We start from the raw sequence: 14411 nt of genomic DNA on the forward strand, positions 1-14411 counted from the left end.
AGAACAGCTTAAAATCTGACCAAATTAATAATATGTAATATTATTATTATTAATATGTAATTATATGTAATGATATGTCATATAGTATTATTATAGTATTTCATATATGTCTTTGAGCACATAAAATATTTCTATTTGCATTTTGCTTTGCATCCTGTATCTTACCATTCATTTGAAGAGCACAAAATCATATGAAAAGAAATACATCATTATTTACACTCAGCCTTCAAATTGTTTTCTTCCTTTTCAATAGTCTGAGGGAAAAAATAGAGGGAAACATGGACTTCCGCAGCATTTCCAGCATTCTGTGTTCTGAAAAATTGAGTTCCAGAGGAAGTTTCTTGGCTTAATAGGGCTTGTCTCTCAATTCCACTTACCTTTTATTGCATTTTTTTTTTTGTTGTGCAGAAATCTAAATTGTGGCTGAAGGAGAGGTAAGAAGGCCTAAGTCTCAAACTATTAAGATACTAATAATTTACAAGTAACAGCAAAAATTTCACTCAAAAGCTTGGTGGAAAATGCTGAAATGTGTATGATGCTTGTGTGAAGTGTCCATACTGTGAAGTATTCAAGCTTTACTTGGCAAAGAGGTGAGAGCATTTTGCACTGCTCTCAGATTCAGAAGAGCCCCAAAGTGTAAAGCACATTACAATAATCTATTGAAAAACTACTTCAAGGCAGGGGTTGTTGTCACAAGGAATGAAACAAAATGTGTTGTAAACCTAGTCATCACTTGCTTTTTCAGAGGAGTGCAGAATTTATCAAAACACTCTACCTCTTTACTCCTCTGAGAATAGTAATTGTGTCTTTCCGTCACAACTGCTGATACAATTTGAGACAGTGCTTCTATAGCTTTTCCTAGCTAACCTGCTGTCTGCTTTGTTTGACTTAAGTTGCTTCTGAACAAATCTTTTTTTTGAGTCTCAAGTTCATCTTGACATTGAACAATTTGTTGTGCTTGCTAAAACCCTTTCGATAAAAATAGGTTCTATATTTTCCCCTGTCCTAATTTGTTGTTGCAAGAGTCTTCTATCCTGGCGTGCAATGTCTAGTTTTATTGAGATCCAGTTTAAACAAATTTATCTTAATAGATGACCTTGAAAGTGTATTTTATTTGTTCGGGTTTCTTTTTCACATTTTTTAAGTAAGTCACATTTTAATTGTAAGTACTTTGAGATTGACAAATAACAGCAAAAGAAAATTAAGAAAGCTTTAAGATCATTTATATTTCTAGTGATAAGCCTCTACATTTATGTCAAGTACCTTTTCAGACAGCGTTTTCATACCCATCTTACTATATAGCTGACATTATGATTATTCGATAAAGACAATCATGTAAACCTAAGAGAAAACATTAAAGCATGTTTTTTTTTTTTTTTCCCCAAATCTGTGTCCTTGTTTACTGGGAATTAAATTCAGAGTTAAAGTCTTAGCTAGCCCTTTATGGCACCATTATAATGTCCAAAAATTCAGTATAGTGGTCTGCTTTACTGCTTTTGAAATCGGTCACAATAGTGTCAGTGGATCACATTGAAAACAGTGGTGAGAGTCATTTTGCCTGGAGAAGGCAGCATACCACCTCAGGTCAGGGGCCATATGACAGTAAGTGGAAAAATTTCTAATGGGATGATCAGGATTTAGAGGTTTCCATTTCACTGGCATGTAAGCAGACCTAAAATACTTTTATACATGTTTCTGTGGTATACAAAAAGTATTTATAACTTAAAACCATCAAGAGGTGTATAAGGAGAACTGCACACAATTAAGCATTCAGTTAGGCTCGAGATTTTTGTGGTATTTTTCTCCACCTTTGATGATGGCTGAACTGAGACACATGATGTTCCTGTCCCATACCCTAGTTCTGTTGTTTGTAAAAGAGAAATAGTAACATAGAGCCCTTTTGCTAGGTACTATTTAAAAAAAATTAGAACTGACCCCTGTCTTCACTCTCCTTGGTGCTGCAGTACCTGGGTTTGTCATTGCCAAAGGCAAAAGTGCAGAATGAATATGCTGCACTCCAGACCCAGGGGATGCTCAGGACTGGCTGCATCAGGACTCTTTCTTACAGATGTATAAAAGCTGGAATGATTTGGGAGAGGAAAAAATTCTGTAATGCTTTTTTTTCCTCTTCATATACTTTCTACCATGTGTATCCCGAAGAAAAAATATTTCAAATTTCTTTGGGTTATGTGGTTTAGACATTTGTGGGTTTTTTTGTTTATTTCTTTTAAGACCACAACCTCTGAATTGTGCTAGTTGTGCTTAAGTATTTGATTCAGAATAAATAAATGGAATTTGGCCCAGCAATGTGTATTGTCATACGTTTTGTCAAAGGTGACATGTTTTGTCAAATATTCAACATATTTCCTTGCTGAGAGCAAAGAGCATAGCTTTAATAATAATTTATGTCAATAAGCTTAACTGATTTTTTTTTATAATTATTTATTTCAATTTAAATAACAACTACTACTTAGGTCTGTTGCAGTAAGCAATGCATAAGCATTTTGTAAGGGATTGTACCTAAACGATAGTATGAATTATCCAGGTATTTACTGTAGTCATCATATGCTACTATTATGCAAATCAGACTCACTGTTTTCTTCTTTTAGTCAGTTTCTGACTTTATTGCAGAATTAGGATGATTTCCTACTGAGACAAAATGCTGTGAGAGATAGTTTTTCATGGTTATTTACTTGTTACTGTTGGGATTTTTTTAATACATATATATATATGTATAGATTTTAAAAAATTCCTCCCTTGGTGTATATATGAAGTATATAGTGAGGTAGATTGGCAATGTCATAAATTTTTCAATCATGTAAATAATGAACACCTTGATAATTTCACTATTCTTGAATTGATTTGTTAATATTTTTGATTATTTGTTGGATTTTTTTTAACTAGTCAAATGTGAATGATTTGCCATAAAAAATTCAGAAAATATGTTTCTTAACTCCATATTGACTCTTCCTAAGGAAGCAATAGGCTATACAAAATGGTGTTTTCTTATGACTACTTAAATACATGTGCACAAAGGCTTAATTTTAAAAGTTAATTGTCTGTTAGGGCTCTATTGCTCTTCAGTAACCTGTTAGCCCACTCAGAATTTAATGATCTCTGTAAGGAGCCATGACAAACTATGTAGAAGTAAAACAAAGAGACAGACATGAAACAAAGTCTTTGATGAAGGCAAAAGGATAGGTCAGATAGAAAATAAAGGATCCACACAATAAATACTGGAGGAAGAAGATATCATTTGGATAGTGACAGTTTCATGTTTGGAGTAGCACACATTGTTAGTTTGATGATTTAACTACAAAAATACTTTCTGTCCTTCTATCTTTGTAGGAAAGTGGCATCTTGGAATGAACTGTGAAAGCAGTAATGACTTCTGTCACCACCCCCTCAGTCATGGATTTGATTACTTTTATGGGCTTACCGTGACCAATTTTAGAGACTGCAAACCTGGCCAAGGCAGCGTGTTTTTAAAAGGGGTTCAGAAATCCCTTGTCATCCCAATCCAAATTGTTGGAATCACCCTCGTCTCTTTGGCAATAGTGCAGTACATTGGCTTTCTCAAAGTACCTTTCCATGCATTGGGCTACTCCTTGTTAATAACTGTTATTTCACTTGGAGTTTTGATTTTTTTCTTTCATCATTTCCGACACTTGAACTGCTTCTTAATGAGGAATCATCAAATTATCCAGCAACCGCTATCCTATGAGAACCTTACTCAGAGACTGACAAAGGAAGCCATGCAGTTTATAGAAAGGTAGGTTTCTAACTGTGTAAAAAGTTAATGATGGCTTTTCACAATGATGGTGCTTCTGAAAAAGGAGAAAAAAAAAGTGAACATGTCATTACATATTGTAATTTATTTCATTTAAAAGACGACTGGAGTTCATATTTTTAGTGAAAATTAGTTTTTCCTCTATTGGGTATGTCATTATTTTCTCTATAAAAATTAAAACCTATTTATGTTTACGTCCTTCAGAAATATTTTTCAAATAGCATCATCTAACTGTTTTTAAGACTTTAATTCTTGAAAATTTCATGTAACTAGAAATATAAAAAAATCATTTGTGATGTGACTTCATGTAAAACCACAATGCAGAGTCATAATCCATAATGTTTCTGGAATGGGAAACTGCTGTTAAATCATTGATTTGATGCATCCAATAAATGGCATTCATAAGGCAAATTTTTCAAGATACTGTCATTTGAGATGCTTTCACTTTTATGCCAGGTTCATTTTGAAAATATTTGTTTTCCATAACTTAGGAAATAAGTGGTTTTTCAAAAGCAAGGAATTACTAATAGCCATCACGTTGTATCACCTAAACATTGTATGTACAAAGTCATCCTAAATATTGGATATACAAAATTATCCTAAGTCAGTCTTCATTTTTGCAAAGTTAGTTGCTTTGATGTAATATTTACCACCGAGCTTTTAATATGATCAAATAAAAAATTTCTACATTTTACATTCTAAAATAAAAATCAATGTATTTGGAGCAAAAATATTTAATCCATTTAACTTTTTGAAAATTACGCCAAAGTATTTTTCTTGGTACTGTTTCTAAAATTAGTTAATAAAAAATAAAAACATGTTGTAAGATATAAGAAGTCCTTTAATTACTATTGTGAAAAGTGTGTACCAACTAGTTACATTTGCATGATGAATGCAAACTTATGCCAGAAAAACAGAGGCTGAATTTTCTAGATTTAATGACTATATGCAGTACTCATGAAGACTGTTATCAAGAAAAAATACTTATCTAAAGTCCTGATCCTAAACTGCAATATTTCTGTTATTTCTATCATAAATGTTTGATGTGTCCATCTCTACTGATGATACCAAATTCAAATGTTTTTCATATCAGTTTTTTGAAGAGACTAATTCTTCACAGATGTCAACATTCTCATGAGAGTTTATAAATAAAATAGAGCAACTTTATTTCCTCTAGGCAATAGTGATAGATTTAAAGATGACTTCTCATCTACATTCTAACTAATTTAGCGGTTAAGTACTTTGTTTACTACAAACACAGAGACAAATACACCCCTTCAAAAATTATTGAGAGGTTATTTGCTTAGTGACCAAGAATTTGGTCATTGAATATATTAACTCTTAAGTACATTAACTCTATGTTGGCAGATTCTTATGTGATTTTACAAGTATGTAACATGCCTGTAATAATTCCTAACGTTTTGTATGTCTCTGAATCTTTCGTTGTTTTCAGTGCAATGACAAGAAAATTATAACCTCAAAATAGGTAAGATCAAGGTTGAAAATCAATGCTAGAGAACTAATTAATATGCATAATATGTAGTATTATTGTATAGCTTGGTCAGTGTTTAAAACTGGCAAAACAATGCATCATCTAAGTCAGTACAGCTTTGTTGACTTAGCTGGAGGTAAGTTACTTTACATCAGCTGGGCATTTGGCCCCCGTTCTCAATGTAGTTTCCAGACTAAAGTGATGTAAAATTGCAGTCAATGTTAATAGCATATATTTGTAAGTTGCAATAAACTTTGTTACAGAAATGCTGCAGTTATAATAAGAATTATAACCTACAAAATTCTGAGTCAATGTAAAATTAAAGAATACAGTAAGGAACTGAAAAACAATTTGGGCATTTGATCAATCTTCACTGTGCTCTGTATTGAATTCACATGCAAATTCACATGAGCATAAAACTTGTACATGAGGATAGGAGTAATTAGATTAATATTAACTGAATAATCTGTCCTAGTATTAGTGTGAACAACAAAATCAGTATTTGCTTTGACATACTGTTTCTGACATTATATAGTTCACACTTGTCAACTCCAAACACCAGTAGATCTTTGCTTTTATGACTTTGGCCATTGGTAGGGTATGGCTGTCAAGAGGTAACCAGGTTGCAGCAGCAGTCAGACATCTGGCACTCATTAGTGAAGGGCTACCAGGTTTTTGGAAGTTATGATTGCCCCACGACATTTTTGTTGTTCCACATCTTTTAACAAGCAGGCTCCCTCATTTCTTCTTTAACCACATGTTTGACTCAACACTTCATTTTTCACATAGGCTTCTTTTGTTTAGATAATACAGTAAGGAGCAAGCTCAGGCCTGTACGTCATTCATCTTTGTGCAGAAGTATACTAGAGTTCAATCCAGAGTTAAAAGTTTTCAGAAACATTTGCCTTAAATGATTCTTAATATACATTTTATCAGCAAACTAAAAATTACCCATCATGCATGTTTTAACTGGTTAATACTTACAAGGTTTATGTCAAGGGGAGGAGACAGCCCTTTTTTCTCTAATGTCCAGTGACAGAAATAGGGGTAATGGACAAAAGCTGGAACACAAAAAAGTTCCACTTAAAAACAAGGAAAAACTTCTTTACTGTTGAGGGTGAGGGAGCCCTGGCACAGGCTGCCTAGGGAGGGTGTGGAGTCTCCTTCCTTGGAGGTTTTCAAAACCTACCTGGACTCATTCCTGTGTGACCTGATCAAGATGAACCTGGGAGGAGGGACTAGATGATCTTTAGAGGTCCCTTCCAACCCCTACCATTCTGTGATTCTGTGATTCTGTAATTTTCTCTACAATAAATATATGGTGAAACTCCAATCTTCAACAGCTCTGTTACTTCCTATTTAACCCTTTTGTGGTATATTTATTTATAGTGTATATGAATACATATAGTTACATAACAATTACAGTAATAATTATGCTTACTGTACATAATGCCTATATAACCTTTATGAATTTGTCAAGCTGCAGTCATTGAACTTCCTGTCATTCTCTTTTTTACCATTTCTTAGTCATCTTTATGACTTTTACTCTGTATATAATCATTACATTTTATATTTATGAAGTCTTCCTGTAGCTTCTTCATGGCATATAGCTATGTACTGTTATATGAATTTTGATCTATTTTTTTGGAGAGGTGACATTGTATTTGTTCTTCTTTAGTCTAGTTTATTTGTAATACTGTTTTCATTTTTTCCTATGTAGACTGAAAGAAAGCAAGATTCATGCTCAGAAATGGTATTGGATAAGAATATATAAAATTAACAATATCAGATCCGGTGTGGGAAAACAAATACTAATTTATTTGTTCACCCTAATTGTAAGTGGGAGGGTCAGCTCAGTATATGTTAATTCTAATTAATTCTTCCCAAGAGCAAATGTGTGTACATATTGTAAACCTATCAAAACACTCTCTAGACGTTACAGTATATTTGAAAGTCAATTTCATGCTAATTATTTTGTATTAAGTTCAATGTGGTTATCGCTCACATCTTCAGCATGTCCTTTAATGACCAGCTGCACAGATAATCTAAATTTGAAAAATGCGAGACACCAGTTTGTAATGTATCAGAAATTTAGAGCAAAAAACTACCCCTCTATGATACAAAATACCTCCCTGATAAATTCATATAACTGATCACAACTAATAGTAACATTTGAAAAAAAAAATCCTAATGAAATCTGACTCCTGGAAAACAGCAACAAACATGTTGTTAATCAAAAGCTATGGTGAAGATGAAATAAAACAATTTTCATGCATTTTTTTTTCCGATCATAGATTTCATAGCCATCATATTAAAAATTTTTTACTGATGGATAATTTAAAAAAAAAATAGTCTATTTCAGTGCTTTAAATACTGTTACATCACATATTCAAGTTTTTTTATATCTACTCTTGCAGATTTTGGTTTAGAGTTTTTCCGTATATCACTAGATCTTAAGATCTGGCAGTTGGCATGTTGTACTGGGCTTGGAGTTCTGAAATCAAATGCTTTTATGAATCTTTTACAGCAAAATTATAAAGAAGAGTTTGTGTAACTTTGCTTACAAGTGATGTGTAAGTGCACAAATATTAAAAAAGGGTAGTAATTTATGACAACTCTGGGATCTTTATCCCTTGTTCTCAGACCCATGCTTGCTTCTTTTGTATAAAAAGCTATCAGGAAGAAGTTGGGAGTTTATGTGCTTTAGGGCCATCTGAAAATGAAATATTCAAGTCATTTAAGAATGATTAAGGACCTAACTAGTTTTGCGATGAGTGACAGACTGCATTGTAACTGAAACACTTCTAAAAAGCAGAACATCTGTATACTGGGCTCCAAAGTTTTGTGAGAGTGGTTTAATAATGGGTACAATTTGTAGTAGATGAGAAATTTCTGGTTTTTCCCTTATGCTTACAAGAGCACACTTTTTGAAGGTGAGATAAAAACATATATGAGTTGTGTTGTGTACTTTAAGCATTTGGAGGCAGAAACAGGCATGAAATTTGAGAATCAAGAATATCTTGTCAATTTGCATGGAATTATTTCACAAATGCAGATATAGTAGTAAAACATCATACTTTTAATATTTTCTAGAGTCAAATTTTCCATATTTTTACTTTGTTTTTTTTTTTCATTCCATTTTCAACAGCTTTTCTGGTTTCCATAAGTAGTCTGGAGTTCTGTTTTCTGATACTGGAAAATTTGGAAAATATAAAATCTGTGTTTTAATGTGTCTTTGAAAAGAGTAAGTCATGAATTCCTTCATGTTAACAAGGATTTTAGCAGTGTTAGCAATCAGAACAAAACAAAATTCAGCTTGTAGGATACGGTCCTACTTTGATACAACTAAGCCAAAGTTTTCTTTTACTTTCTGCGGAAACAAGAAGGCTTAATGAAATACATTCTGCTAGTCCTCTCACAAAGAACACTATCCAAATGATGATCTAATCTGGAAATAGAGGAGGGGACATGGGGAATAGGCATTGAATGAATTTATTGGCAAGGGGGAATGTTGAATAAAAATAGTGTTTTTAGCAAAAGGAATATTACAGGAAAGGACAAGTTAGGTTTGCCTCTTCCTGTGTCGACACAGTGTTACATATTTGTGTTGAATATAGAACTCCAGATTATATAATTCAGTAGATTTTTTTTTTTCCTTTCATTTTAGCTGTGATTCTGGTGTACTGTAACTGTGAAAACAACATGTTCATACACATTGAATAAGTCTTACTAAGTCATAGGTATTTATAAGAAGTAATCTATTTTACCCCTTTATTTCAGTTAGTTGTTTGTGGACTGTTTTGGTCTTTAGGGTGAATTAGCTGGAATTTATAAGACTTTGGCGATTACAGAAACAATTGTTAACCCAATTTTAACACAGCATAGTATTTGCCCAGCTCAGGCAAATCCATGTATGTCTGCTTTTATAGTCAGCTGCTGTGAATCATAGTACCTTTACTGGTATAGGATGTGTAATGGTCTAATGGGTTTAAAATATGTACTTAATGACAAAATGTGAGGATAAATTCACATATAAAAAAAAAGAAAAAGTTGTTCTGAAAGATCATAATTGTACATCATATTAAGAGTTAATGATTTATTGTGAAAAAGTAAAATGGATCCCTGTCAAGACAAATGCCCATCTTGCTCCCAGTTCAGAATCATACTTGGAAAACTCAGTCTGATCTGACAAGTGCGGGGCAAGAAATTCAGAGCCTATTGCTCGGCTGAAGTAGTCTTAGATTAACATCAATGCACAGAAAGCAAACAAAATTACCCAAGGATCTTCCAATGCAGGAAGCATTTAGAGTAAAATTGCAGTAAAACAGTAAAAAGACTCATACATGAAGCACAGTTGCAACTTGCTCTCTCACCCACTTTAAAGGTGTGTTGTACAGCTCAAGCCTGAACTGAATCCTTGAATAAAGTAGACTCCTCACTCTGAAGAATAAGGACCTACTACTATGAAATGCAGAGGAGTCATCAGCAACGTGATACTTTTAAATGTTTTTAAGATTAGTTAAATACACATTCTAGGTTTCTTATATCAGGTGTGTGTAATTTTTCTGGCTAGTGAGTAAATTGAAAAGAATTTGTGATCCATGTTAGGATACAAAAAATGTGCTATATTTGAGTAAGTAAATATCTTTTGAAGCTGAAGTACCTTGTGTTTGAACTGTATAAAAAATAGTGGCAATATATTTTTGAAGGAGCTGTTTACTGAAGTGGTTCAGGAGTTAAGCTGTTATTGTCAAATTTCTCTCCTGCTTACTAGTTGATATTGTCATTCCATTTTCAAGGTCACGGTAAAGGTAGTCAGTTATGATTCTCCTCAAAGAGTTTTGGCAGGAGATAAATAGCTGCCTGTGATCTTTTATAGGATATTAATAGGTGAGACACTTCTCCACCTGACAGCGAGCTGTCAATCAGAACCTGTCAATTTGAGTTGCAAAGAAGAGAATGATGTAGTGCCCTTCCATATCAATCATTGATTTGATGAATCTTTCTGAAAGTTAGATCTTTGTGTCACTTCCATTTAAAAAAACCTACAGAACAAAGCTGAGTTATTATCTCTTGAAAACAATGTTTATAGTGGAGGCTTTTGATACTTTTAGCAATAAGGGTATATGTTGAGAAGCACACACTATCTCTGTGACATTGGAACAAGGAAGTTTGCGTGAAAAAGTAGATTGTACCTATGCCATTATAGGTATAAAGTACATTTTGGTGATGTTTTACCCTATAATCTGTATATTACTCTCAATTCAGTGAACCGTGTTTAAGGAAAAAGTCAAAGATAATCCCATATATTAAAAAATGCAAGTTGTAAAAGAAAAATCCATTGCCTTACAGAAATGTTCTTTAGTGAAAGGTCAGTGTTACATTAATGTACATATTGAATTTTAAACTTATAACTGTACATCTTATTTTATTTGAAGTGCTGATATTCTCAGTCTTTTTGACTCAGAAACCTCATGTTATTTGCTGCTACAGTAATGAAATATTTTCAAAACACAGATTCATGGAAAGTGTATCTTTTATGAAAAATACTGTCTTCATTCTTCTTTTAATCTCTATTTTGTAATACTGTGATAGTACAGGGTACATGCACAACTATATGAAGGGAATTCAAATAATTGTCTTAACATTTTCAACATGAAAAATGTTCTATTTATTCTATCAGTGTTGAAAAAAAAAGGAGAAACTTTTTAGGAAGACAAAGTCCCAGTCAGAAAAACAGTTATCAAGTGAGTAATCTGAATAAAATTTTCCAAATTTGTTTTTATATACTTCTTCACATGCCAGTAAAAACAAAAGATTTAACCATACTACTTGTGTTAAAACAGATCCAACCATGGAGAGGGGAAAAATGGATCGTAAATTTACTAGATTAAACCTAGTTGTTTTTCTTTATGAGTAAAGTATTGACATCAGACGAATCTCTTTTATTAAAAGACTGTTTTCAGGTTCTAAAGGTTAGATTTTTTTTTTTTCAAATATGTTTCTGTCTGTATTGTTCCTCTCCTTTAAAGACCAGATGACTCAACTGCATAAAGAAATATATTGTTTCCCTTTGATGTTGACATGAATCACAGGTATTATCCACCACAGATTGGTAGGGGAAAATATGGTGAATAAAAATAAAAATACTCTGTAATTGCCTGTGTACTTTAAGGTGAGATACAGAAAAGATTTCTGCATAGTGCTTTTGTGATTTAACTGATATTTACAGTATGCATAATGTACTGCAAATGCTGTTGGAGCATATAGCCATAAATTTGGCTAGCATTGTGCAATTTTAAGTGAAGTTCTATAAATAATGCATAAAGAAAAGTTCTTACTTGAGCTGTGCTTTCACAGCCTGCTGGAACTGATCATAAATATCATGTTGACAGATCATATGAACGGCAAAATCTACAGAGTCTGTTTATTGCACTCTTTCTTTTGTATCAGTTCAAGAAATAGACGGAAGACAATGGAGATTGTTTATTACTGAGAGAAAAAATATTTGTGTATACTTTGAGATTATTTATTCTTTGATACAATGTACTTGTAGTGTTACATACTGATCACATGCATACACACAGAAAGCATTAAAGCTCAAGAGATTTGGTCATATACCTTAGTGAAGGATAAAAAAGGGGAAAAGGTAATGATTAATGATCAAAAGGTAATGATTAAGGTTTTAATGTAGGTAATGATATAATGGTATGTTTGACCCCGGTCCTCGTAATAAACTTGTTGATCAGCTTCCATATGAACTTGTGAGAAAGGTAATTGTGTTTAACATATATATGTAGTTCTGAAGGTATAGTCTTGAACAGCAATTGTATTTGAACTTTTCAATGTGTACTTATAAAATGAAAAGCAGTAATTGTAGCCAGAAATATATTTAGGAAAAGTAATTAGTGAGTAATCTGAATAATTTTTTCCAAATTTGTTTTTATATCCTGCTGCGTATGCCAGTAAAAATGAAAGATTTGACCATACTACTTGTGTAAAAACAGATCCAACCATGGAGTAATTACTATGAATTTGTTGTTTATTTTTTGCTTTCAATTAAGTATACAGTTAAGAATGGCATTTTTGCTCTGTGTGCCTATGTGTTTCCAGGATTACTGTAATCAGTGATCTTTTTCCTTCTTTGGTGTTTTTTTTTTTCTTTTTCTGATGGGAGAGTTGGGGTTTTTTTTAGATCTGCTTACAGAAAGATTTCTTTGTAGAAATGCTGTTATGAAATATATTAAGTATTGGGATTGTGTTTTATTTTGTTTTTCCAGGAACACTGATGCTCCATTTCTTCTTGTCCTGTCTTATCTTCATGTCCATACTGCTCTATATGCGTCAGACAATTTCAGAGGAAAAAGCAAGCATGGTTTGTATGGGGATGCAGTGGAGGAAATGGACTGGAGTGTAGGTATGTAACATTTACTTCAAACATCAATGGAAGGAATTAATGAAAGACTTCTGTTCATGTCTGCCAAATGCAGACTTCTGCAATTTAACGTCCATAGTATGTCTGACATACTTGCACTTCATACTTAGGGGAAAGAAACAGTCATCTAAAAGGCATAATAATATGACCACTTGTTATATATACTTTATGAACAAATTTGCTATGTCCTGCAAATGGCTGCTCTCTTGAAGGTCTATGAAGGTGATCTGCAGAGATGTGGGATACCATAAGTCTGGACATCTGAAGTAGGGTAGTTAAATCCAGCTTATGAACTTCTGGATGCCAACTGGCAAGTCTTCCTCATAAAAAAATATACCAGTGACTGCATAATATTGATATAAAAATAGTTTCAAACAGAGTGACTACAATATATACTGTTGGCAAGAGTAATTTGCTAATTATTGTAGTGACTTCTTGGAATTAGTGAAATCACTCAGGTGAGGTCTACTTGTGTTGATGAAGAATAGTCAAAAACAAACAATTTGCCCTTAAGAGCCATCCATTCTCTCTGAGGCTGGAGAGCACTTCATCATTACATCTTTCATCATTACATCATTACATTTTCATCATTACATCTTTACATGTATTACGGTAACTCTCTGATTCCAGAGATAATCACCTGTAAAAACAAATAATGGTTAGTATTCAAGAATAACTTGAAAACCACTGTACTCTTCCAGAATGACCACAGGCTTTTAGGAGATGTGGCAATAGAAACTATAGGACAGAAGCATATTATTTAAAAAGCTTGGGTTAAATCAGAGATACAAATGTAGTGGTGGTAACAGGAATTTTGAACAAACTCATAAGAAGTACAGGAGTTTCCATGTGTTTTGTCCTTTACAGTTCATTACAGGAGCATGAGGGGCATTGGAGCTAGCTTAATCAGGAAACACATCCTCATCTGTCATTTACCAGTGTACAAGCATCAAGTTTTGTTTCATTTGGGGGTCTCATTATGTTGTTTGGCTTATGTCTTATTAGACTTCTCTATGGACAGATAGCATATTTGCTCCAGGATGTATACAATGTGTTTAGTTCCTCTGTTACCTTCTCCTCCATTATTAGAATGATGAAAGAAAGCTGGCATTGCCAAAGGACTCTGAAGGAATAATGTAGGGTTTTTTTTAAATTTTCAATTGAAGAGAGCACTTATTTAAACTGAAAATTCCAGTCCCAATGCATCAACTACGTCAAAGTAGATTTATTCACTATACTGATTTGAGTAACCAGTATTTTCTTGAAATGCCTCTGAAGGTGTTACAGAGAAAAAGTCAAACAGAATTGTCTACAAAAGCTGAAAAAACTGAAAGCTATAAGCTCTCCGGAAAGGAAGATTTTATCATTCACTAAACAGAAATTACTGTTTATGCATAGATGAATGTAACTTGTAAAAGCAATAAGAACAAAACAGCCCTGATATAACAATATGCTACAAAACTTTCCAATTAAAGAAAACACAAGTACAGGAAAAAATAAGTATATAGAAAACTGCATTACAATACATGAGAAATGCTTGACATCTGATAAAAAAAGAAACAACAACTTTAACTCAGTTCTGAAAGAAACTTACAATGTGTTATCTGCTGACTGGGAAATGTGGGAAACTCTTGTGTAGGACAGAAAAAAAAAAAAAAAAAGCAAAAGTTAGAATTAGATATTAGGACTGTCAG

General features: G+C 33.0%; 1 protein-coding gene across 1 annotated transcript in view; it reads left to right on the forward strand.

Moving 5' to 3' along the window:
- The window catches only part of STS (steroid sulfatase), a 94140-nt gene that overhangs the window by 13360 nt on the left and 66369 nt on the right, over positions 1-14411 (forward strand). The window contains exons 6-7 of the mRNA XM_061999480.1: positions 3349-3772; positions 12563-12699. Coding sequence (XP_061855464.1) covers positions 3349-3772; positions 12563-12699 — 561 coding nt within the window. The remainder of the gene's footprint in view (positions 1-3348; positions 3773-12562; positions 12700-14411) is intronic.

The sequence above is a fragment of the Colius striatus genome, chromosome 1 (assembly GCF_028858725.1).
Source record: "Colius striatus isolate bColStr4 chromosome 1, bColStr4.1.hap1, whole genome shotgun sequence".
Classification (NCBI taxonomy): Eukaryota; Metazoa; Chordata; class Aves; order Coliiformes; family Coliidae; genus Colius; species Colius striatus.